This window comes from Anopheles coluzzii, chromosome 3, assembly GCF_943734685.1.
Source record: "Anopheles coluzzii chromosome 3, AcolN3, whole genome shotgun sequence".
NCBI classification, from domain to species: domain Eukaryota; kingdom Metazoa; phylum Arthropoda; class Insecta; order Diptera; family Culicidae; genus Anopheles; species Anopheles coluzzii.
In genome coordinates this window covers 15,922,552-15,947,808 of record NC_064671.1, presented here as the reverse complement: position 1 = coordinate 15,947,808, position 25,257 = coordinate 15,922,552, and the positions used below count along the sequence as shown (strand labels likewise).

The following is a 25,257-nucleotide window of genomic DNA, read 5'->3' as shown; positions in this document are numbered from 1 at the left end:
TAATCCCAATTTAATCGATTGTTAACTTTTTCTAATCCAAAAGCTCATTAATTCGTTGAAAGACGAAGATTTTTTCATAATTTTCCCTGTCCCCACGTATCGTCACGAGGCCAATCCGGCCAATGAGCTTCTCAACCAAGCAGCATAAACGCAAACCATCAGGTCGGCCATAATATTTACCTTTTCTTCCCTACCGTAACGGCGACGTCAAACAGTGTCATAACAAAATAGTTTTTCACCCAACAAAAAAGGCGTTCCACTTCTCAAACGCGTTCTTTAATTTAGGCTAGAGTGTAGTGTGTGCCTGTGTATGTGGGGGGATTGGGTCGCTTCTGTATCGGCTGGGCTGGGCATTTGCGATGAAACGGTCAATTGATTGAGCGAGAACACTCGCGGACGGTTCGGTTAAAGGAGGGGGTAATCGACGGGGCCCTCGATCACATACCAAAGGGCAGCTCTCCTTCCCCAACAGCAGCCCCATAGCCCAGTGTCGGATACGCTCTGATTGCCATCTATATAAGCGTAAGAGGCTATTGGCATCTGGTGAACGCGAGCGCCCATCGCTCGCGAAACCGCATCGAAAGGGCCCTCTTTCTTTCGGGCGCTAATGTAAGGCACAGCCCCGCTAAACAATTTCGCCACCGCCCATTCCGCAGTTAGCCTTGGCGCACGATGGACTCCACACTGGACCGCACGTACGTGTCGGATTACTTTGCGAATCTGAACGAAATCTCGAAAAAGATCGCCCTCGACATCGACGAAATACGCGGCGCGTACGAGCACATCTGGGAGGATCTGAGCCGCGAGGAGCAGATGGAGATAGTGAACGAAACCATCATCAAGCCGGAGCTGGCACTGAAGTACTTTGACAACTTTTCCACATCGACCGATTCGCTGCAGCGAATCCTGGGCACGGATGATGACGATCCCACCACCGGGGGAGGCGGGGAGGAAGACCGCAACGCCAACCGGTACGATGGCAAGCGGCTGCAAACGTTCCAGTACGTGCGCACCGGCCGCAAGGTGATCACGGACGACAGTGTGGGCCTGTACCGGGACGAACATTCGGCGCCGTTCTCGCACAAAACCAAAAGCCAAATCAATCTCACCCTCTTCCCACCGGACCGGGCCGAGCCGGACGCGAAGAAGCCGCACGACGTCAGCGTGAAGGCGGCGGCCGGGCTGCTGGCCAAGAAGCTGCTGCTCAAATCACCGAAACCGGACGACGCGAACGGCGGGCCGCTGGCGAAGGGACGTGACGGGGCGGCAGCGACGAAGGCGAAGGAACTGCCGGCGTACGACAGCGAGCAGAACATCATCCTGACGGAGGAGGCGTACGGTACCAAGGCAACCGGGGCCGGCTTCCTGAGCAAGTTTAACAATCTCATCTTCAACCAGTCGACCGCACTGGAGATGACGACGGCCGCATCGGCTGCTTCGATCAATGGCAGTGACGAGCTAGATGGTGGAGCGCTCGAGCAGGACGAGTTCGATGCGGACAACGACAAGGTGAACCTGTTCACCAAGAGCGCCAAAAACGAGTGCCTTCACCGTGCGCAGTCCTCGTCCGTGGAGGAGGACGACAAGAACTACGACGAGCTGAACAGCCTGCTCGGCAACAGTAAAGGGTTTGATTTTCTCAACAACTGGTAAAGTAAAGGACAAAACAAAACGAAACAAAAGAAAGCTTCCCTCTTGCCTTAGCAGTAACGGTAGCACAGGCACAACACACCAAGTCTCATGACGCATGAGCCCTCTGCTAGTCGCTTTAGTTCTGTCTGCCGCGCTAATGCCCCATCCCATGGTGAAAGGATAGGTTTCAGGACGGTGCAGGGCTGTAAAATATTCTTATTCTTTCCCGTGTTTCCTTGCAAATCGCACCAAAGCACTGGCGATTAAAAAGCCTTTTTCTTAGTCTGCAGTTAGCTAGAGCACTGCTTCTCTGGAGCAGAGGACGCATTAGCTGTTTGCTCGCTATTAGGACCTCTCTACTTAGGACTCAACCCACTCACCTTATGAAATACTCAAACACGAGAGAACGAAATGAACAAATATCAAACAATTCCAGAACAGACTGATTGTAATCTCACATCATGCTCCATAACAGAACGTTTGTAACCTCACGGCAGTAGAAGCGGTGGCGTAGTGCGTAGTAGAAAAACAAGACTAAATTGTCCTTCCTTTGTAGGCACACACACACCCCATCTGGCTTAGAGGAAACCACCAGGGGGTCATGTATTGAAACCAAAAGCGACAAAGAATTTACTACTGTCCCCTACTCTATTCAACCAAATCATAGTAGCCTTCCGTCCAAGTTGGACGGAATTTTGGCTCCCTGCGCATCATTTTAAGGCCATTATTATTCATCGTTTAGGAATTAGGTGTAAGGGCAATATACAAAAAAAAACATTGGGCTACACTCCCTTCAGAAGAGTGGTGGCATTACTAATATATGTACTCTCAACTAGTGCTGCAAAATGTCATGAGCATCACGAGATGTTCTCCAACGAGAACAATGAACACATCCGTGGTAGCTTGATGGTCATTGTTGATACTCAATGAAAGTGCGCCATGACATGCGGAAAACGACATGCGAGTGCTTGAGTCGAATGGGAATCTCTGACTCACAAGCTGTGCTTAATGCTGTCACAAGCATAATCATGACTTTTTTCAGGCTGTGAACAGTGCTGCCAAATGCTTCTGTTTCAGTCACCACCACTCACGACTGAAACGAAGCTCAAATCAGCTCACGTATACAACTGATTTGATCAGAGGTGAGACTCAAACCGTTGGTGGATCAATCAACATGCTTGGTGACATTTTATTTAGCACCCAACTCTTGATTACTCACTTGGTCATGACATTTTTTGTCGATCTGTTGATTGTCTGTAGGGTCAAACAGAGCGAGAAAATATGCTCATTTTGTTCATTGGAACCGCAAGCATCGCATAGCTCTCATGACTATCGTGATGATCACCGACACAAAATGTCGTGACCAAGTGACTGAGTTGGTTGCACAAAATGTCACCAAGCATGTGACGGTCGCACCAACTGTTTGAGTCTCGCCTCTGATCATCACAGTAGAGCTCGTGACGCTGACATGACATTTTGTTTCTGCCAGAATTTGTCATAACTATGACATTTTGCGGAACTGATCACAGTAAAAAAAAAGTCATGACATAGAAGCTGACCAAGCGATGGTCGCATTAATGTCACGAAGCATGCATTGATCACACCATTCGTTTTGAGTATCACCTCTGATTATCACAATTGAGTGCGTGACGTTGACATAGATTTTGTTGCAGTCAGATTTTTTCATGACATTGACAGTGACATTTTGCCGCACTGCTCTCAACTACTCTCTACCCTCATTTATCGCTCATTTTTGGCAGTGGCTTTCCCTAATGGTTGGAAACGGGAGGCCACACATATATTTATTCGCAAACAACATCATTTTTACAACTAAATTAAACCAACAATCATTCAGCGAAATATCAGTAATAACGGTAATACCTCATCTTCATCAACACGAACACAAAAGAAACACAAACACACCCATGTTTAGCGCCTAGTGATGATATTCGAACAGAGAAAACTGACAAGTTAATGATAACCGATAATAGCTCCAGCAAACACTCAGACATTTCGCATCGTTTTTGGTATACAAAACTGTATTCAGTGCTCTCGTAGGAAGAAGAGTCAATAAAAGCATCATTCATACATAAAAAAGCGGTTACAAGAGGGCTAAATGGAAACAATGAGAACGCAGTGCCCTGTAAAAGAGGCTCCAAAAAGGTGAGTTAATATATCAGTCAACATGTTCTACATTTATTTCAATCAATTTATCTTGCCTTAATTTACACAAAGTCTCTCTTTCTAGGTGCACCAACCTCAGCTCTCCTCCGGCACGAGCAGATTCAAACTTGCACTAGCCCCCGCCAAACTGCCCAAATACTTCTCCTCGTCGCCGCGTATCGACAGCACATCCCCTACCTGTATGCCACGCTTCTCCCGCATCATGGCGCACCGTTCCCAGCGCGAGCTTTGGCAAGCCTTGCAACTTACCTTCGGTATCCGGAACAAGCTGACCGTCCGATTGCCACAATCGGCACAGCGGAAGAAACGCTTCTCCGCATCGTGCACCCGCAGCTGGTGGCCCTCCGTCTTGCACCGGTCGGCGGCCGAAAACGCAATGTACTTGCACTGCGCACAGCTGACCGCCTTGCACGTCACCTTGAACGTGTTGAGCATTTTCTCCTCCATCGCTTCCTTGCGCTCCAGCGACTTGAAGTACTCCTCCTGGTGTTCGTTTTCCCTCGCCACCACCAGATCCTGGTGGGAGGAGGACGCCGCGATGATCCGTGCCATGTGCTCCTTCCGCGCCCGCTCCTTTTCGTCCTCCTCGGAGGGCTGCAGCTTCGGGCGCTTGGCCGCATTTTCCTCCCCGTCCGGTGTGGCCACATTCGACTTCGACAGCTCCTCCAGCACCCGCTTCTTGCCCTGTTCCGTCCCGCGGTACTTGATAAAGTTCGGGTTTGCCTTTTCGAGCGGCTTTTGCTTGATGATGGCCGCCGCACGGGCCCGCGATTGGAGCGCTTGCTTGACCGACACCTTCTTGGCGGTGAAATCGATGTCGAATGAATCGCGGCTCAGTTTCGGTACCGTTTCGAGGCTGAACTTTCGAGTTGCCAACGAGTTGGAGGATGGCGTTCCTCCGCTTTGGGAGACGGTGTTCGGTTGCGATGGCGTCGTTGCTGGGGTGGAGGACTTCAGTGCTTGAAGCGATTCGGTCGATACGCCCAGACTTTGCAGCCGTTGGAAATCTTTCTTCCGCTGCTCAACGTTCAACTCCACCCGAGAGGCAGATGATTTGGGCGGTTTGGCTGCGACGAGCGCAGCGGCACGATAAGACGGCAACGAAGAGGATGATGATGATGGGGAGGCAGCCCCGGACGTACCACTTCCCCCACTTGCACCCTCAAACGGCGAGCGGAAGTAATCGGATAGCGTCATCATGCGGTTACGATCCTTCTCGATCTGCTTCGGATGTTTGACCGCTTTTACCGCGCTAAAGCTTTGCCCGGCGTAAAACACCTCATTCTTGCCGAGCACCTTGTTCCGCAGCTCGTTCAACCCTCGCCCACCGGTCGACGTTAGCAGACCGCCCCGATTGCTTGCCTTGTTGTACTCCTGCTTTATATGGTACACACAGTACTCACACTTGCCCAAGTTTACGATGGAGGTACAGCGATCGCCATTCTTCTTGCGACTCCGGCAGGTGCCCAAATCGCGCGACTGTCCCAGCACCATCACCTTCGTAGCGCGATCGATCGACAGCGTGGCCTCGATGCTTTTTTCATTGTTATTGTTCAGCACGTTCGGGTTCAGTACGGCCAGTGCCGTACCTTCGGCCGTTTTCCACAGATCCTTATACGCCTGACCGAACATGAACAGCGTCACCATCTTGATGTCGCCGTGCAGATCGCTCAGCTTCCAGATGGAAAACTGTTTGCCTTTGGAGGTGGTTTTGGTGGGCGACTTGCTAATCAGCACCCCGCCAATTGCCCAGTCCTGCTGCAGATCGACCGTTTCGATAAAGTTGCGCAGCCGCATGAACGGGACCGCCCGCTTACCTTCCATCCGCTCCTGGAGCGTTTGGCTGGATATGAGCGGATGAACTATGCGCAGCCCGAAGATGGGATCGGTGTGAACGGTTGCCTGAAACACGGTCGGGATGCTGCCTTTGCTGGCAGGGGACTGTGTTGCTGTGCTGGAAGGCTTGCTGGTGCCAAGCTGTCCAGCTGCCTTCGTAACGGGGGTGTTTGATTGTTCCGCTGCACCACCAGTCCCTGCCGAAGGTGTTTGTGGCGAGCTGCGATTGATTTGCCACAGCTTCCGATCGACCCATGTCGACAGCGCTTGGTCCGTTTTTTCCGCCTCCTTCGTTTTCAGCAAATCGTTGATCTGTCGTCCGTACTGGTTGTACTTGCGCTCGAGAAAGTTTCTCGTTTCTTCATCGTCGGACGAATCGAGATCGGCGTCACCAGTCACGGGCGCTTCGGGTTTCGCTGCTGAAGGTGTTTCCGGGCTAATGTTGCTGTCCGTATCACCCACAAGAAAGCTGGATCCTTCGAGAGTTAGTTTCCGTTGCGGAACACCACCATCATCGCCGCTACCGGTTGAGGAGGAGCGATTTAACTGTTCCCTTTCATGTTCCGCTTCGTTTTCTTTGTAATTTTCTAACAGCAACTGTTCCAGCTCGTCCACATCCAAATCGTCAATGTTTTCGGACATTTTTGGTGCACACTGGTTTGAAGAGAACCTAATTGAATAAGCTATTAGATAAATTACTTTTACTGGACTGGGGAAATGTGACCTGGTTTGTTTACGGTCTTTCCCGCCTTTCTGCCATCAGCTGACATTCCGAGAAAGGGAGTGACAGTAAACGCGTCCGTTCAAGTCGACATAATTTGTCGATGAAACGCTTCAAATAATTGGGATTGTTTTTTTCTATTTAGAGCATGATTAGAGCATATTTAGTGCAAAAAGCGCTTCTATTATTTACAATTTGATACGTTCTTGAGCAAATCAATTCGATTTCATTATTTTCTTCAAAATATTTTATCAATTTTCATCGACGAAACGTATCGCGCACATCTCGCTGTAGCAACCTTGACGCTATTCTACAGCTACCTTGAGTTTGTTGTTGTTGTGCTGTGAAAATCCAAACAAACCGGCACAGTTTTACCCGGGCCGGGAAAACTCTCATCAAAAGTCTTGAAAATGAACAATTTTTCAACTTTTTGTCGATTGTGCTTTAATCCCACCGCTTCAAACGTTGAGGACGATCAGATTTACCAGCAAATAAACCTTTGTCTTGGTTTGGTTGTAAGTAAAACCAGTTGCTCCGGTTCCCCTTTGTTTTCCTGTCCAATTGCCCAATTCCTAATTCTTACCTTGCAGATAAATCCGACGAATAAATCATGGCCATACCGTGTCTGCAGCAGCTGTGCTGAAAAGGTGAGAGAATTTCACAAATATCGTGAATCGTGTTGGGATGTACATAGTATGTTGCTGAATGTGTTGAACGGCGAAGATAAGGTGGATTCACATAATGGACAATCCACCCCCAAAAACGTAATGAAAAAAGACGACGAAACCACTAATAGTTGCAGTGATGAAGTAACAGACGACTCCAGCGATACAAAAGCGCAAGGGGAGCCCAGCAAAGCACAACCAAACGTGGTAATATGTGAGATATGTGGTAAAACAATGCTACCCACCTACTACCAGGGCCATCTGAACGAACACAATGGGCTTAAACCTTTCGCCTGTGTCGCGCCTGGCTGTAGCAAAACGTTTTCCTGTCGACATGGACTACGCCGCCATAGCTACTATCGGCACAGTGGGCAAATGTTCCTCTGTCAGGAGTGTGGTAAAGCATACAAATCAAAGCTGGAACTAAGCACACACCGGCTGCATGTGCACACGCGCGGCAAAGCGTTCGGTTGTGAGGAATGTGGAAAATCGTTCGTAACCAGGTAAGTTGCTGGAATTGGTATAAATATCTGCGATATAGTACATTTGGTCTATAAAGTCCTTGTTGTATTCACAGATCATATTTAACAACTCATCGGAAAGCACACACGGGCGGACCACAGATACAGTGTTCGTACTGTCCAAAGATGCTGTACAGTAAAAAGGGATTAAAACATCACGAGCTGCTGCATACGAATGAGCAGCTATTTGCATGTGCGAAATGTTCTAGTAAGTTTAGCACCAAACGGCAATTGGATGGTCACGTACAGCGAGGGTGCGCAAACAGGGGGAGTGGGCATTCAGCAAACAGTTATCAGGTAAGTCAGTGTTTATTATTATCAATCGATCTCGCGTGGGTCACATACAACTGGTCCGATAGGGTTGTTTGTATTGCCATTGCTGCTCTTTGGCCCAAAACTGCAGAGGTTTGGTCGCTTCTTAGAAGGTCGCATATACTTTGCTGAACCTACTGAACCTACCAAACCTACTGTAATCAAAATTACGACCCAGAGCACTCCGGGCCGCATGTGGATGTCTCCGACCCGATAGGTTCGGATCGACCCGCCCATCACTAGTTTCTACTGCTGAAATCTATAATATTTCGTTCAATTATAAAACGGAAACAATTTACGTACGTGTTTAGGTAGTGCCCTAGAGCCAACCATTGGCACCAGTGGAACTGGCCATATGCATGTTGCAGTTGTGTTCCGATAAGTAGTGCGCCGGATCCACTAGTTGGTTCTTGGCGAGCTACGTAAGGGATACATTAAATTCTCCTGCTTCGGAAGGTAGTGCCCTGGAGCCAGCCGTTGGTGCCAGAGACCCTGGAGTCAGCGGTTGGCACTAGTGGAACTGGCCATATGCATGTCGCAGTTGTGTCCTGATAAGTGGTGCGCCGGATCCATGTATTGGTTCTTGGCGAACTACGTAAAGGATGCTAGGGAATACTATTGTATTCGATGGAGTATGACCCGTTTTTTCTTGATGAAACTATGTTGGTCATCTTGGGTGTGTGTATGACTCAGACGGTTCCTCTGAGAGTTTTCCGAAGCCACCACTTGCTCGTTTTTTTTATTTCATAACAACTATTAGAGTAGAATTATCTTATAGATACTTTCGTCCTTCTCAACCCTGTGTTGGGGTAAGAGGTGGGACTTATCATCATCATATTACGTGTTATCTTACAGACAATTCTTGATTAGTGCGTTCCTTACAGTAAATAAATCCTTACAAATCCGTTTCAAGGATAGGAATGATGCCGAAGTTGATTAGAATAATAGGAATTATTTATCATAAATGTATGGAGCGTCTCTTTCTAAGAAGCGTCCAAAATCTTTGCAGTTTTGGGTTCACTGTATGACTCATGTATGACGCTGTAGGAACATGTTGCGTTTAGAGCCTTCCGACAAGAGCTGAGGTCGAAGAGCAGCAATGTAAATAACAAAAAAGCTCTATCGGAACAATTGTATGCCAACCTAAACTACTCACCCGGACTCTATCGGAGTCGTTCAGACTCATCCAGACTCATACGGACTGATCCGGACATTACTGGACTGATGCGGACAGATCTGGACCGATACGGACTGATCCAGACTGATACTACTGAACTACTCCTAACGCTATTGGTTGAGTAGTTCCGGGGATTATACATCCTCCTAACTAAAACAGTGTCTCAACCAGATCTAGTGCAACAATACCAATCGGAAATGGAGTAGAACCAACAAAGGAGAGCAACAACCATAAACCGAGTATCCTGGAGGACAGGTTACCAAGCTGGCCTTATCAACGCAACATGACGGGCACCTCTGTTGATACCTGTCAATTTAGTCATTTAATCTTGCGATCATATAAAATTCCCCTTCATCCACGCTGGTGGTTTGATTCATTCTGCTTAATTATATCTGATTAACATAAAATGTGCATTTCAACCAATTTGCTAGCACGGAAATAAGAAACAGCAATCTACAGCCGTGAGGGCAACGATCTCGTCATGATGTGTAACATTTAAAAGATTCGCTTTTTTTATGTCGCCTGCTCACAGGCAAATGTTTTGCGCGTTCTGCCCTGCTGACCTTCTTCCGCCCAAGGTTGACCCAAATCGTCACCCCAAACCGGACGGCACCTACCGGATGATGTACACCGAACATGCGGACAGCTTCAAAACCGGTTGCTTTCGGTTCGATTTCGATTTCGAAGGATATCATATCGCCATGGGCCTGCATAAACGCGCGTACAAAACGGTTTATGTTCCCATTTATTGATACCACTGGCACTTTTTCTGGCTTTGCCAATCGTGTTAAACCCCCTTCCTTCTAGGGGAGTTGATACGGATACGGATCAAGGACGCGCATACGCGTCGATAATCGGTCCCTTTTTTGATGCGCGTTGCTTTAATAACGCGAAACTAGAACAACGCGCAAGGTTCTGTCCGGGCAGCGGGTAGGCAAGACATAAATGTGTGTATTTTAATTACTGCCAGCATTCATATAGCACGACCCGCTGCGAGATGAACGTTTGGAAACATACGTTTAGTCTGCTGCTTCTTATCATACGTTGCAAGCCATTGCACAATCGTTACAATCGTACGTGCTGCTGGTTAAACTAAAACTGCTGGGCACACGATCGCTACCACGGGGATAATCTACCAGGTTTGGTACTAAATGGTACCGTCCCGTTTGTTGTGCTACCGATCCATTACCATTACCCGTGAGTCATTGTTATTTTTCTGTGGGTTATTTTCAAACGAAAGCGAGAGAAAAAAACACAACCGTCGACATTCTTTTTTTGCAGATTAATTTGTTATAAATTACCACCCGATTTGGATTCAAAATATGCGCTCAAACAGGCCCACAAAGGCACGAAAAAGAAAGGTATCTGCCCTGGAGATCGGCGTCGATTGGGCTACCGGCAATGAATTGAGCCACATTGTTGTACGTCCGCCGCCGCAGGAACTAGAATGATCTTCATCGCTCGCATTGCCGGGTTGGCCGGGAAACACGAAAAACAGCAAACTGTACTGAATCGTTGTGTTTGTGTCGTGCGTGTGTGTGTGCTTGTTTTCGGGTTTTTTTCAGGTGGGGAAATTTGCTAGAAATTGTGTACTAAGCGGGTAAGGTAGATGATGATGTTGGTTGCTTTAAAAAAAACAAATAAACAACAATTTTTTGCTCTCTATTTGTACATACTTGCGCGCCAAACACCAAACCACAGGAGAAAACAACAATAAATGGTACACATAAGCGATGGGTGGGTAACGAGTGGGTGGGTAGTGGCTTCTAGAACATTTCTAGAAACTTTCAGATGTGTGTTTACCCCCTGTAAGGTGTAATTTTGATTTTTAAACGACTGTAAAAGCAGAACGCACGTGTTTTTTTTGCGCAAGGGGATTTAAATTTTTAGTACAAAATTAGAACAGCTGACTCTGTGGGGGAACGTGGGGGTATAGTGCACTTTCGATACGTCACCAACGTAACTAGACCTTGCCCTGCAAACCGTGCGCGCACCGTCTGCTGCTGCTGCCGCTTCTCTTATCTTTCCTCTCGCGGACGCACGCGCAGCCGCAGGTGATTCGCGCAGCCCTCACAGCGGGGTAAATAACACCGGCGCAGCCCAATATATTCCACACCCAAACACCCATCGAGTGCAGCAGCCCGCAAATAAGGGTAGTGGGGGTCGACAGAGAGAGAGAGAGAGAGCGAGAGACAAACGGGCATATAACGCACCGGGACGCGCTGGGGCTGTTGCGCGATGGAAGGTGGTGCGTCTCCATCAGCGCCTGCTGAGAGAGTGTGTGCAAGGCATGGCAGGAAGATCGCGGGCAAACATGACTATGACGACGGTGGTTGACGATGATGATGATGCTGCTGATGACGATCGACGGAGAGGGTTCGCGGGTGGGTGCAGCGCGGGCGGGTTACAGCCCGAGCTCGAGCATAATACGATCGGCGGCCCATCGAAGCCATCCCAGTCGTGTTGAGCAGATCGTCGCGAAAGGAAGTCTGCAAGTGCTCCTTCTCCTCCTTCTGGTGGTTTTCGGTGTTGGTGCCTTTGCCTCTGATTGCGTGGTGTGCTGTTTCGCGTGTGTCTAGGCCTTTCCAACCCAACACCCAACCAACAACGACAACAAAAAACTAAAACCGGCCCAAGTTTCGGTGTGTGCTTGTGTGTGTGTGCGTTTTTGGGCGCCTCGTGAACGTGGTGTCGTGACGCGTATCGGCCCGCACGCTTTGGGCAACAGGCCGAGCAGGCAGGTTGGCAACAGCACCGAGCTGCGTCGAGAGAGTCGATTTCGCACGGTCGTGTAGTGGCCAGTTTTCACCGTGCAGAGAGAAACCGGTGTTGGGGCATATTATAGGACCACTTTTCGTGTAGGGGGACACCACGGACGGACCAAGCGGTAAGCACAAGTAAGCGGGATTGCGCCTAAACTCTCCCCCGACCCCTACCAGGGAACATCAACGGGGAGGGTGAAAGGGTTTTTTTGCAAAATTTATCGTGCAGGTGATTTGTTATAATCAAGCTGGAACGTTCGGTGATGCGATCGCATCGGGCAATTGCAAATGGCAACAAGCCATCTGGGGGAGAGGTGGGGGGGGGGAGGGTTGGGGCAAAAATGGAGATGGGTTCGGCGGGTTCGGCGCCGTGCGAGGATCGTTCGAGGATCGTAAAAAAAGGGGTTTTGGTATTCAGAAAGGCCAATTTATGTTTAAATTGTTGAACAACCTGTGTGCGTTGGAGGGTTTATGGTTTATGTGTTTGGTCGTAACCTTTAATCGTTTGTCCTTTTGAACAGATGAAGTTTGATTTATTATGGAAATTAATTGAAAGTTAATTAAAATAATTAAAAAAAACTTTTTCGTTTAATTGAACTTCATTATTTTAGATGATAAAGCCATCATTTCCAGCTCCACAAATCTGATGTGCATCTTCTCTCACTGTTTCGAATGGATCAGATCAGACGCAAGATTGGCTACACGCACCAACTGATTAAATAGAAAATTGGGGGAAAAAGAAATGTCTGGCAGTTTCCTCCCCGAAAACTGTTCGAGGAAATATGGTTATTGTTTGTTTCGTATTTGCTACACAGTGTTTGTGTGCCATTGTAAATGTGGCCGTGTGTTTGGGCAATCCATTTTGCCACAATTAGTTAGGGAATATTGTGTGCCATTCAGCATAATTTACATTTAATAATATTTTGCTTTAATTTGTAAATTTAAGAGCATTTTTTGTTGAATTTCAAATTTAACGTTTTATCCCTTAAAAACACTTGTTTTGAAGGTGTTCGGAAGGTGTCCCAGAAACCAGAAAAACAAATTAAGGACTTCCCCACTCAAACCACACCCCACGAAGGTTATCGAAAGGTGGTTTTGCAAGTCGATCTTTCTTTCTTCCCCCAAGAAAAGCAAACAAAACGGGATTTAACCAGTCAATAATGATTGAGCGATTTTTTTTCCGAGACACTGCGAGACTCTGCTTCATTATGCAGAGCATCTCCCCCTTTCGAAGAAGACCCCCCTTCAAGTTCTCACACTCATCAAAAGAGCTAAAAGAGAAGATACCAGTTTGATCATCATCCGATGGTCGAGGCGAGAGCAACACGATTAACAAAACAACGCCACTGCGCCCAACGAGATCCGGCACCAGGACACCCTTCACGGTACCGAGGAACGGGGCGCCATAAAACCGATTCCGACGGTTCGACGACTGGGGGGGAGGAGGTTAATGGCATTGAAAAATGCATCTGTACAATCAGAACCTTCCAATTAAACCTTCCCATCTCGTCTTCTCTCTCTCTATCTTCTCGCCAGACAATCTTGAGCTTATGGCAAACCGGTATCTATCTTTATTTGCTTGTCTCTCCTTTAACTACCGATAGTGAGGGTGAAGGTGCCCTCCCCCCCTTTTACCACACCCCCACACAGCTTGTTCATCCTCGGTGGAGGGCATAAATATTTGCCCGTTTCCCCGTTGTTTGCGCGACACTGGAAACGCAGGGCTGCGCTGCGTTAGGGCTTAAAACTATGTCACGGGTGCGATCCTCCACGAAGGGCAAGGAAAGTGCATCAAAAGAAAGGTGCCCTGGGGCAAAAGATATGCAAAAGCCACCCGGTGAACGAGTGGGCTAAAAATAACGCGCACACTGGCCATAAAAAAGAACGGTTTGGAAAAACAACGCTGTGACGTTGACGGACGATCTTGCGATAGCTGTGATAGCAACAGCTGTTGCCCCTGCGAACACCGGCGCGAGCCTTCAGATAACAACGCACGATCGTGCCAAGATAAAGCGAACCCACCCTGAGCGGCTTGGGGACTTGGGAACAGAACCTTTAGCGCCTGAACCTGACCCGTGTAAGGTCCCCCTTTTGGCATCGCACACACTTTCCTCGTACGTCATCCCTTTAATGTTTGATCGTGCATTACACCTGGCCTAGTAGATTATACAAGAGAGCGCGCGGGTAATCTCTCGGAACTCGGACAGCTCGGGATGGCAAAGAAAACATTCCACATCTCACCATACCGGTATGTGCAACTCGCCCTGTTTACTTGTACCCTGTTTCACCGCACTCGCAACTGGTTCAACCCGGGGTTGGCACATGGGGCACGTGGGACAGATTCTAAGATCTGCCTTTTTCCCGTTTCCCGCTCGGTGCTAATGCGTTGGATCAATTTAACTATCAATCAATACCACCAACACGGTACATTCTCTTACCACAAGGTTGTGTCGTTGGAAGCCAGTGCTCCTTCCGTTTTGTGGTATCTTTTTTCTTGGAAGACTTTCGATGAGTAGCTAATTGTTGGGGCAAACAGACTGAGTGCGACGAATCGGATTTACGCAGTTTACGCTACGGGAACACATGGTGACACATGGTGGGTGGTGCATATTTTCAGCAATTAGCATGTCTATAGCAATTGCCGGCTTTGTGTGCCTCCGGGTGAGCGGGGGGATCAACCTGAATCATGGTCCTTTTTGCTGGTGGTCAATAACGTGCAGCGACGACCTAGACATCTGGACGCAGAAATAGAGCAGGATGCTTCGATTTGATTATATTCTTGTTTAGGAAGAAAATAGTTAAATTAACTTTAATTTAACATTAAATGATAAATTAAATATTCAAAGATAAATTACTTCCAAATTTCGTAGATGATCATGTTATCCCTTCCCGGTCTAGGCCTTCTTGGGATGGCCTTTTTAAAGATGATTAGTTAAAACTTGATGGTTTCTCACGTTTATTGCACTGTTCTGGTCGTGGAAATAATTCCGATCCCATATCGAAACTGATTATGACCTTAGTCAGACCCATCAATAGATTCTGAGTATATGAAGATCATGAAATTAATTGCGAAATGATCACAATTCAGCAAGTGATCACAAATCCAATCCCGCTCAAGCAAACTGAACTCGATCTTATCATTTTGAAGCAGTTCCTCGATCCCCTCGCCCAGAGCTGTAAAAGACGTATTACTGATCCTGCAACTGTCCCGGTCTTAGGAACTGGATCTTGATCATTTTTATGTTCTGGGATAGCTTCTGCCACTACTTCTACTCCTCTTTCTGAGGTAATACCCCGGTTCGATTTACTGCTAATCTCTATGGTTTAGAATCAGCTACTGAGAATATATGTGATATGCTATAGGCAACTACTTCTGAACTTATTCTGATCACGATGGTGATCTTGAGCCTATATTCTCTCAATCGTGGATTCGTTCCTGTACTGCAACTTGAACTTATCCAGATCTTTGAAGAAATATTGAATCTATCCTGTTCGTGGAACCCATCTGGAATCTATCCTGGTATAAGAACAGGTATCAAATCTGTCAGAACTGGTACCAACCTTCTATGGGTCTTAGAATCATCAACGAATCGATCCTGGATTAGGAAGTGATTCTATCCCGTTTTGAAACCGATCTCGAACCTATACCGGTTCTAGCAAAGATCTTGATACACTTTAAGTCCTATAATAGGTCCTGGAAATACATCTTCATCCTGGGATCTACTCTTAATCCTATCGTAGTTTTGCTGCTGTGCTATTCCATTCCTGTATCAGACTTATGTATTCTCTTTTGATAGCAAAGATTTGATCTAACGAAGCACTTAAATTAAATTAAACGATCTTACACGTTACAGATGATTTAAAACACTGATATAACAAACACAATTCCCTTTGTCGATTGTACACTGAAGATAAGGAACATTGCAGTGTCCACAGAGTGTTATGCTGTTCAACACATTACAGACTACGACGCTCACTAGAGATCGTAGATCTCGAAGGTATCGTTCGTTTCGAAGTAAACGATTTCATTTTCAACATCCGCTTGGCTTCAACGGCAAACAGGGGATGTATTAGTACTGTTCCTATTTGTCTCGTCGTGTTGTGTTAGTCGTAAAGTTGGACAATAGTTTTACGATCCGCCGTAATAGCACAACTAGAATCGTTTTAAAGCATTGTGAAGCAAAATGGCCTTGCTGGGTCAAACAAATATACACACATTACTTCGCTGCAACAGTGTTTTGGTGCGTTTTTATCTTACAAATTCCCTTTCCCCGCTATCCACATGTTGCAGGAGCGATAGTATGGATAAAGCACGCGAAACACCTTCCAACATGCCGGCCGATCCATCGGCGAACAAGGCGGCCGAAGCGTCGGCTTCCTCGGGCATTGCGAAGCTGACGAAGCGTGCCGCCATTACGCAGATTATAGCCGCGGTCGTCGCTAACATTACGATCATATCGTCCGGCATGGGCATCGGTTTTCCGTCGATCGCCATGATGGAGCTGACCAACTCCACCACGTCCGTGGTGCTGACCGAGTCGGAAGCGAGCTGGTTTGGTAAGTGAAAGAAGAAAAAGCACCCTCTTCCGTGTCAGCGGATTGCTAATGTGTGTTCTGTTCCTTTCCATTTAGCATCCATCACCTCGATCATGTGCCCGTTCGGTGGGCTACTGTCCGGCTATCTGCTGGATAAGGTCGGCCGCAAGCGCACGCTCTACTGCATCAACATCATCTCGGTCATCTCGTGGGCCATCATGTCGTTCGCCAGCCGTACGGACGCATCCGTACTGTTTGTGGAGCTGATCGTTGCACGTGTCATCATCGGTAGGTGGTGTTGTTCGGGGTTTTTTTGTTTCTTTTCGGGTAGTGTAAATGCACATCTTTATACTCTATCGAGACGCTTCTTTCAATGCATTCTTTCAATGTTCCGGAATGATAAAGTTCGATGTGTGCCTGCAATGCAGGGAACAAGCCGCGATCTTGATAACGATTGAGAGCAAGATAACTAACGGGGTGGCGCCTCCTTTCTCTTTCCAGGTATTGCTATCGGGCTTTCCAGCACGCCGGCCTCGGTGTATGCCGCCGAAGTTGCACACCCACGGCTGCGAGGCCGTCTGACGCTGCTCACGGCCGGCTGTACCGGCATTGGAATGCTGCTGGTGTACTCTTTAGGCTACATGTTCAAGGTAGGCGCCAACGCAACAGCAACAGGCTATTGTAAGCCCGCTTGAATATTGAACCATATCTTTCACAGGAGGACTGGCGCTACGTCTGTACGATCTGCGGCGTGTTTACTGGCGTGTCGCTGATCACCGTTATTCCCCTGCCAGAGTCACCGAGCTGGCTGGTGGGCAAGCGGCGACCCCAGGACGCAGAACGCTACCTGAAGGTGATACGCGCCATCAAGGAGGACAATCATCCGGAGATCAAGGCCGAGATCAAGTCGCTCGAAGAGAATGTGGCCCGGTTCCGGTCGTCCGAGACGAAAAAGTCCTCCAAGCTGGTGCAGCTGAAGAAGCCGGAAGTGTACAAACCGCTCTCGATCATGTGCATCTTCTTCCTGTTTCAACAATTCTCCGGCATCTTTGTCATTATCGTGTACGCGGCCAGCTTCTCCGTGGAGGCAGGCGTTGCGATCGATCCGTTCCTGAGCGCGGTGCTGGTAGGGCTGACGCGTGTCGTCACCACCATCCTGATGTCGTTCATTTCGGACAAGTTCGGTCGCCGACCGCCGGCCCTGTTCTCCGGGTTCGGTATGGCGTGCTGTATGTTTGGGCTGGCGGCGTGTGCCGTGTTCCCGGTGGCCGACACGCAGTACAACTGGATCCCGACCGCACTGCTGGTGGCGTTTATCTTTACCGCTACGCTTGGCTTCCTCACGCTGCCCTTCTCGATGAACGCTGAAGTTTATCCGACCAAGATCCGTGGCTTCGCGTCCGGGCTGACGATCTTCTTCGGCTACACCATGTCGTTCATCATACTGAAGAGCTACCCGACGATGGTCAATGCGATCGGTAATGAGAATGTGTTCCTGTTCTTCGGACTGGTCGCCCTGCTGGGCATCGTGTTCGTGTACTTCTTCCTGCCCGAAACGAAGGGCCGAACGCTGCAGGACATTGAGGATTACTTCCGTGGCGGCAAGGAGGCAAATGCGTCCGAAGTAGACAAGCAGGCCTCGAAGGCGTAACGGTCCCGACAGCGGGGGGCACCTGGGAAACACCGAGGGAGTTTTAGATAAGCGAAACCACTAGTCTGTGATAGGAGGAGTGCGGTTCTTTTCGGAGCGGGTGCGGCTTAATTCGGAGACAAAAAAAAATACTGTTGACATTTTAGATCGATAAGCATTTTACAATCTCACCAACGCCACTGTATTTAAGGGAGAAATGAAAATAAAGTGTTGTAGACGTGTTGAAGGCGCGTTTAGTAAAAGGAATGGTAGAGTGGAGTGGTTCCGTTTGTTTACGATGACGTGATGACATGGTTGAGCCCGGTTACATTGTGGGCTGTTTGTTTGGCGTGACTGGATGTAAAGTTGGCTGGTGGTGGCTTAAGTATAAGCTAAGTAGTTATTCACACGTTCTTGTTAGGCTTAAACACAGTCCAAGTCGGAGTCAGAGTTGTGTTCGAGGAAATGGCTTTACATTAAGCTCTTTGTAAATTGTTATTGTACCAGTTAGTCCAAGACTAAACCATTCGGCAGAACAAATGATGAATGAGCTTTCTTGGAATGAAATAAGTCTGCTTTATTAATGATAAGTGAGATAGTGGAGGTTTAAGAGTGTTTGCATAATTACTAAATAACGCTGGGATATGGTTTGTAGCGTCTCGGTAATAAAATCTGGTTACAGGGCGCACATTAAGATCTAAGGCGTCATCCATCAACTATGTAACGCTGATAGAGGTTACACGTTACGATTTGTTACATAGAGCAGAAAGGTAGTTAAACTGTTCTTCCGTAACGCAAAATAAAATATTTTATTTTATTTTTATCTAATGACAAACGAGTAATAAACGAGCATTCTTCTTCGTGACTAAACAACCTCTGCCATTATGCCGGCCTAAAAAAGATTTCGCTACTTTTTATGTACCACGCAGCCGAATAGTTCGTCATCGCCAGGGGGCCATACGGTTCATACGAGGGTTGAACCGAAGGCGAAATTTGGTTACCACGGACAGACGGATGGAAAAACTTTCCAAAGAATCGTCGCAGTAACGTTGCATTCCGGAGAGAGGCACGCTTTTGATGATTGTAGCATGCGATTCGCAGGTTACTGGAAATATTACTGGAAAGATTGACATACTTATGGAGGACCTGGATAGCTCGATACAATGCGCTTCTTATGATGGTGATGCAAGAACATTCCAAACAAGGTGGATTAAAAATATAAGGTGATGGAAAAGGGTTTTAGTTGAGGGACTTTATGTCATTTTAAAACCGTTAACCATTGGTTTTCACACACAAAGTGTAGCAAATATTACAGATTTCTTGGTGCTTCAGTGCATTTTTTGTATGTCTATTGATTTTATCGAAAAAATGAGATATATTAACAAAAGAATTGAAGTTTTGTTTAGTCACGAAATTTGAAATGATGTGAGTAAGAGCCCTAATCTCACTTAAATTGTACATGTGTCTCATAGATAATGAGGAATAAATGTGAAAATAGGAAAAATAAATGATTTCTTAGTGTTTATCCTTATACATGTCGAAATTACACAAAATTATGCAATAAATTCACAAAATCTCATCTACAACCCATGTTTTTACGTTAAATAAGAACTCGCAAAGCCCAACATATATTTTTAAAGTTAATTTAATTGAAAAAATGTGGTAGAAAAATTAAATAAACAAATTAAAAACATGCAAACGAAGTTTGACCGGGGGAGATTTTTGCGTTACGTAATTGATGGAAAACGCCTAATACCTATTTTGAACCTGAAACTGGGCTCATTCGATTTCCAGAATATCCCGTAGAAATATCTCTGGAACATATCCAGTCTCATAGGAACCCCTTTGACTGATACTAGAACTCATACCAGTTCTTGAAACGATCATGAATACATACCGGTCCTGTAACTGACACTGAATCCATCCAACAGTCATGTAGCTGATACTGAACCCATACCAGTCTTGTAATTGTTATTGGTCCTTTTTCGGTCCTGGAACCGATCACGAACTCATGCAGGTCATGAAACTGAATGTAAACTCATATCGGTCCTTGAGCTGATACTGAATTCATAATTCAGGTCATGCAACTGAACCTAAAACCATTCCTGAATCCTTATTGTTCCTAGATCTAATCAAGAACCCATACCAATCTAGGAACTGATGCTTCTGAACTGATGATCTAAAACTATCCGTAACTGTCCCAGGTCTTGTTCTGGTTCTGCAACGATTCGTGAATGTGTTCCGTTCCTTGAACCGACACAATGCTTGTTCTTGTCCATTAACTAATTCCAAAATTCATCGTAGAAATCTAACGAGAAAATTACCGTCAGAATTTAACTCAATTTATTTAGTGATCTTAGAGTGATCCTCATTCTTTTTTTTTATCTAATTAGTTGTTTTATTGATTGATTGCCAAAAAAATCGATTAAAATCCCTTTTAATTCATTATTTACACTAAATAAAACAACTTAAAAAGCGTAAAGCCTCTGCCAAACATAGAACATGTTATGCAAATGCAGTTCCCTTATTTACCCGGTCCAACCACGGGCCATCCCGTGGCACATGGCAACACGGTGAAAATGGAAATATTTATCTTTCCACAAGCAAGCCAGATAAAAAAAAAGTATGACACACTAGATATTGTAATTATCAAAGATCTTCCGACAATTATCTGCATCCCATGACCAGGGCAACAATACAGACACACCCCGGTTTTCTGTCACCGTGGTCGGGCTGATAAGACACAGTTGGTTGCGTTACAAACATAATTCTACTCCTCTGGAAGTAATCTGTGATGGTAAACATTTGTCCCCAAAAGCTGTGTTGTTGATCCGTCGCGTTTTATCAAGTACCTATTCCAGAAATAGCATTGCTTTTTCTTAATTTATGATTTTTGTTTTTCTTTTCGATTTTTAAAAACACACACACTTTCCAATCAATCAATCTTTTGATCGCCCAGCAAATGACTCACTGCGGCCAAAGTGTGTAGGCTGCGTTAAGGTGTTCCTAATTCTGATTGCGTGCGATTAGCAGAAATTATCGCGAAAGTGTTAATCTTCGCTCAAATCTTTGCGCTACGATTTATTTTTATGCGTAGCCGCAGCGGGGTATCATGCCGGTGATAATTGCTCGAAAAGTGTCATTTGTTTATTGGAGCGCCAATGTCGCTCGACACACTGTGTGCCGAATGCTAGCGCCGATGATGATTCACCGCTAGCCGCTGTATAGATGTATTACAACCGAGCAGGCCCGGGACGGCCCGAAGCTACCGATTTGGATACCGTGAGGCGCTAACCGAAACACCTGATCATACATCTCCCCCTCTCCCCCCTCCCCGTCCACTTCCCCGTATTGGTACACGGCTGCCCGGTAAACATTCAATTCCCTTTCCCTTATCGAACAGGACAGTTTTGGTTTTATGATCTACCACCTTCAGCTAAATAATTGGCACCATTCATACCACCGGCGTAGATTGGTGGTGTTGCCTTGTCTAACTTTCGCGGATATTATTTCCTACCCCACGTGTGTGTGTGTCTTAGTTTGTTAGTGGCAATTAACTGCGCCACCATGTGCGACGCTGGGCTGGAACGTGATCGTATCGTTCGCAACTTTGTCGCAACGCGAAGAATGGCCCGAGGTCCGAGGCCCATCCTAACAGGTCCAAGGCTGAGAAAATACGCATGTGATCTGTGGAGTAAATGAATCTTTATCCGTTTAATTATCAATTTCGCGCACATGTGTGTAAGGGGGAGACTTTCGTGTTAAGATAAAACACGATCAATAGATAGAAGATTGGTGGATTTCAGATGATTCATGCTAGCAATACTTGGCTGCAAGAAAATGAGAAAAAACCCCGGATCGATAAGAGATTTATCAGACTCTGTGGGATAAAAACAATAATTAAATCGAGAGAAAAAGCTTATCAGTTGGCTCCCATTGGTTTTTGAGGACCTTATCATTGTAAATGTGTTTATTATAATTAAAACCCTAAAATTCGGAAATCAGGATATTTCATCAATTTGAGTATAGAACTGTATTAGGCTGTCCAGATAGAGTTGATAAAACCGGGATATCGGATTTTCAAAAAAGACAAGCAGCCACTTTCCCTAACTCGATCGAACTCGGCAACGATCGAAGCGATTGTCAAAATGACATAAAATAGTGGTTTCCTTGGATGTTTTATGGACACTTGTGCTGTTGCGGTAGTAACGGGTAGGTTTGAGGAGATTTTTAAATTTGCAACGAAATGTTTCATTTGCCACGGTTAGGTTTGGGTAGAATTGGAAACTATTGTAACTTATCGTATGAGAACAAGATCGCTGGCCTAAAAAAACATACATTTTTGGGAACGGCCCGTTCTTGAGTTCTTCGATAAGTGTAAGCAACACGGACAAAGCGTAGGGTAATAAAAAATGTTTTTAGAACTGGTACATCCGGCGGGTGGAAAGAAATTAGGAAAAAATGCACGCAGGACGAAACGTGCATATGCAGCAGGTAATGAATCCTTTCAGTTACCAATCCAAAGCGAGGAGGTCATAAAATTTCAAGTTTGTTTAGGATCAATCTAGAATGCGTGGAACTGAAGCATAAACATAGCTGCATACGAACACATAAGGAATATGACATGGAATAAGGAACATGGATTTCCGGAAAAATGCACAATATTTTCACACGCACTGGCACCAATACATTCAAACAACGTGTACGGACACATTTCAACACCATCAAACATGTTAGTATATAAGAACCAATTTTTGTTAAATAAACGTTAGATCTATTTCAGAACCTGAACGGAGAACGTCTCGATTTTCTTTGAACGTCTTGGCCTTTCCTAGGATTTGCTTTAAGTCTCTTCCGGGTCACTCTGCCTCATCTGAAAAGTTATTGTATCAATTGTGCCACTTTTGCAGCATAGATTCCCACGAACCGTGAATACTAGCAGAAAGTTTAATGCACAATTTGTTATAATAACTGCTTTCGGGCAGAAACGCATCTTTTTCAATAATCTTGTTTTCGGTAGAAACTTAGGACACTGAAGGCCTTTCCTTCGCGTGGCCTGGCCCGAGTTCCGCCGTCAACATGTGCCATATTGTACGCATGGAGGAGAAGGATGAACCACGAGCTTGCTGAGCTGCCTGGCGAACCGAACATCTCCTGATGGTGGCGAAGGCTGGCAGGATACGATGGTAGCGGCATGCCATGAAGATGACGGACAACAAAAATGTTTTGGACAGCACACCGAACTTGATGGCTGGATCAGGTGAAGCGATCACCTGTCGGAGATCGGGTGGCTACATGGATGGGCGGCTGCAGCCAGAAACCGAGCATCCTGGAGAATAATTGTTTAACGGGCCATATCACACAGACGTGCTCTATCGTGAGCATGCCAACAAGAGAGAAAGAGAGAGAGAGAGAGAGAGAAAGAGAGAGAGAGAGAGAGAGAGAGAAAGAGATAAAGAGAGAGAGAGCGTGTGAGAGAGAGAGAGAGAGAGAGAGAGAGAGAGAGAGAGAGAGAGAGAGAGAGGTGAGTGAGAAATTTGAATTAGTAAGGCAATATTACATGCCCCAAATGCCATAAGAGAGTGCCTTAGATTCTGTCGTATACGACAACCCTCATTCTCTAATTTAGTTTAAAAGTCCTAAACAAAATAAAGTGAAATAAATACTGAATTAAACTTTTTGTTTAAAATAAAAAATACAAGAAAAAATAAATTCAATGTAAATTTGTATGGTTTCAAAGTGAAGCAAAATGTTAGCTGAATTCTGCTCTTTTTTAGAAAATCCAATATCCCGTTTTTTACAATGTGTTCCGTTTTTTTTATTACTCTATCTAGCCTACCTCTTAACTTTCTAACTTTTGTTCACTTTGTTATCCACAGCCTATCTCCTTTCGATTAATCTTCTTCTAATAATTTTCATTTAAAGATACAGCTTGTCTGGAGCGGTGACTGTAAGCAAGGACCCGCCTAAAAGCTGCTATTCGGTTTGAGGAATGTGTCAGAGCTTCACCACTGAAGGAAGCTAGCAAAGCAGCAGCAACACGCGGATAGGATCGCCGTAGTGAAGCCCTAACCCCCGTCAAAAAGAAGAGTAAACCAATATGCAATAGATAGTCTTCTTTCATCGGTTGCACATCGTTTATCATCGTGACGTTGTAAAGTTATCACCTTTTAGCATATTGGTGTGAGTTTTACACATAGTTCAGATTACCTTTTCATCATTTAAATACTTACTTAAAAGTTTGTAAAAAAAATTCACGGTAACGGTCTGTAACGAGCATTTCAAAATGCACACTTCAGTTAAACTGACAACCAGCTGGCGCTAATTTACTTATAGCTGATTCCAGCAGATGGCGCTAACATTTCTGTCGTTAAATTCAAATCAGCGCGACGTGCCACGTGCGACGTACGTTAAAGCTAAAGATTGAAGCCGGTGTCTATGGTGCTTGTTGCGGCAATGGCAACAATTTCGGATTATTTTTATTTATTGCAAAAAAACTGTACTCATATTGATCCTTAAAATGCCTTACAATTAAGAAGGGGTCATTTCTATTCGTTATGGTAGGCAAACACGTCCAAAAATGTATACGCAGCAGTAAAATATGAAACAAAACGATTTGTTTCTCTTGAGCTTACCAAAATGCACATAAAAATACGGCCGTCACTATTGAAGAACAAATCAATAATTAACCTTGTACAGGAAATTAACTTATTGTTTGTTCAATCTTTTTGAAACATATCATTTAAATTCAAACGTGCATAAATGGATTTTTAAGACAAATGCTACGACATAAAGGGACAGAGTGTTTTCAATGCTCTCATCGCTACGCAAACATGCTCGTTACCTGTTAATGTATAGGCCCATTAATTATGACCCAATTAGCAACAAACTTCAGCGATCACAGTAAACAACAGAACAATAAGGACATTCCCTCCATTAGAAAAAAACCCCCATCAATCGATAAGAATGCCAGGAAAAACAACGTGACGATCTACGAAACATGTTGATAAAATGGGCGGTCCGTGCAGCATCACCTGTTTTGTTATTGTTATGCTATCTGCGCAGGTGATGGTGTGTTGCCGACGCGACCTACCCTGCGACTCGGTAGTATGCCTATCATTTGCCCCACTCCTCCGCCCGAAGACAACATGCAAAATCATTCAACCCAAATGAAACAATGAGGAAGTGAGTGTGTTTGACCTGAATGAAAACACAGCCACGCGGGGGCGTCCAGTTTCGGATAAGATAAAATGGTTTGAATATTTTTGGACAACGTTCGGT

At 45.8% G+C, this 25,257-nt stretch overlaps 3 protein-coding genes across 5 annotated transcripts; 2 read left to right on the top strand and 1 right to left on the bottom strand.

The window, feature by feature from the left end:
• The first annotated feature begins 187 nt into the window (after positions 1 to 187).
• Positions 188 to 3,744, top strand: LOC120958573 (uncharacterized). Its single transcript, XM_040381467.2, has one exon. The coding sequence runs from the start codon at positions 673 to 675 to the stop codon at positions 1,651 to 1,653; it is 981 nt and encodes a 326-aa protein (XP_040237401.1). The 5' UTR covers positions 188 to 672; the 3' UTR covers positions 1,654 to 3,744.
• A 56-nt stretch (positions 3,745 to 3,800) lies between these two features.
• Positions 3,801 to 6,414, bottom strand: LOC120957358 (protein MCM10 homolog). Its single transcript, XM_040379536.2, has one exon. It carries the CDS (start codon positions 6,292 to 6,294, stop codon positions 3,892 to 3,894), a length of 2,403 nt encoding a protein of 800 aa, XP_040235470.2. The 5' UTR covers positions 6,295 to 6,414; the 3' UTR covers positions 3,801 to 3,891.
• A 723-nt stretch (positions 6,415 to 7,137) lies between these two features.
• Positions 7,138 to 18,243, top strand: LOC120957360 (facilitated trehalose transporter Tret1-like). 3 transcript variants are annotated; one of them, XM_040379537.2, is made up of 6 exons: positions 7,138 to 7,541; positions 7,616 to 7,856; positions 16,102 to 16,367; positions 16,443 to 16,634; positions 16,848 to 16,996; positions 17,065 to 18,243. In XM_040379537.2, the coding sequence occupies exons 2-6, from the start codon at positions 7,735 to 7,737 to the stop codon at positions 17,995 to 17,997; spliced, it is 1,662 nt and encodes a 553-aa protein (XP_040235471.2). In that variant the 5' UTR covers positions 7,138 to 7,541; positions 7,616 to 7,734; the 3' UTR covers positions 17,998 to 18,243. The 3 variants fall into 3 exon arrangements, with proteins under 3 accessions (XP_040235471.2, XP_040235473.2, XP_040235472.2); XM_040379539.2 differs by lacking the exons at positions 7,138 to 7,541; positions 7,616 to 7,856 and adding an exon at positions 11,479 to 11,945; XM_040379538.2 differs by lacking the exons at positions 7,138 to 7,541; positions 7,616 to 7,856 and adding an exon at positions 11,480 to 11,935.
• The last annotated feature ends 7,014 nt before the right edge of the window (positions 18,244 to 25,257 follow it).

Bases quoted from the DNA above. Each gene is read 5' to 3' on its own strand.
- LOC120958573 (XM_040381467.2), top strand. From the start codon at position 673: ATGGACTCCACACTGGACCGCACGTACGTGTCGGATTACTTTGCGAAT.
- LOC120957358 (XM_040379536.2), bottom strand. From the start codon at position 6,294: ATGTCCGAAAACATTGACGATTTGGATGTGGACGAGCTGGAACAGTTG.
- LOC120957360 (XM_040379537.2), top strand. From the start codon at position 7,735: ATGAGCAGCTATTTGCATGTGCGAAATGTTCTAGTAAGTTTAGCACCA. The intron at 16,635-16,847 runs GTAGGTGGTGTT...TTCTCTTTCCAG, and splicing joins CGTTGCACGTGTCATCATCG to GTATTGCTATCGGGCTTTCC. The intron at 16,997-17,064 runs GTAGGCGCCAAC...TATCTTTCACAG, and splicing joins CTTTAGGCTACATGTTCAAG to GAGGACTGGCGCTACGTCTG.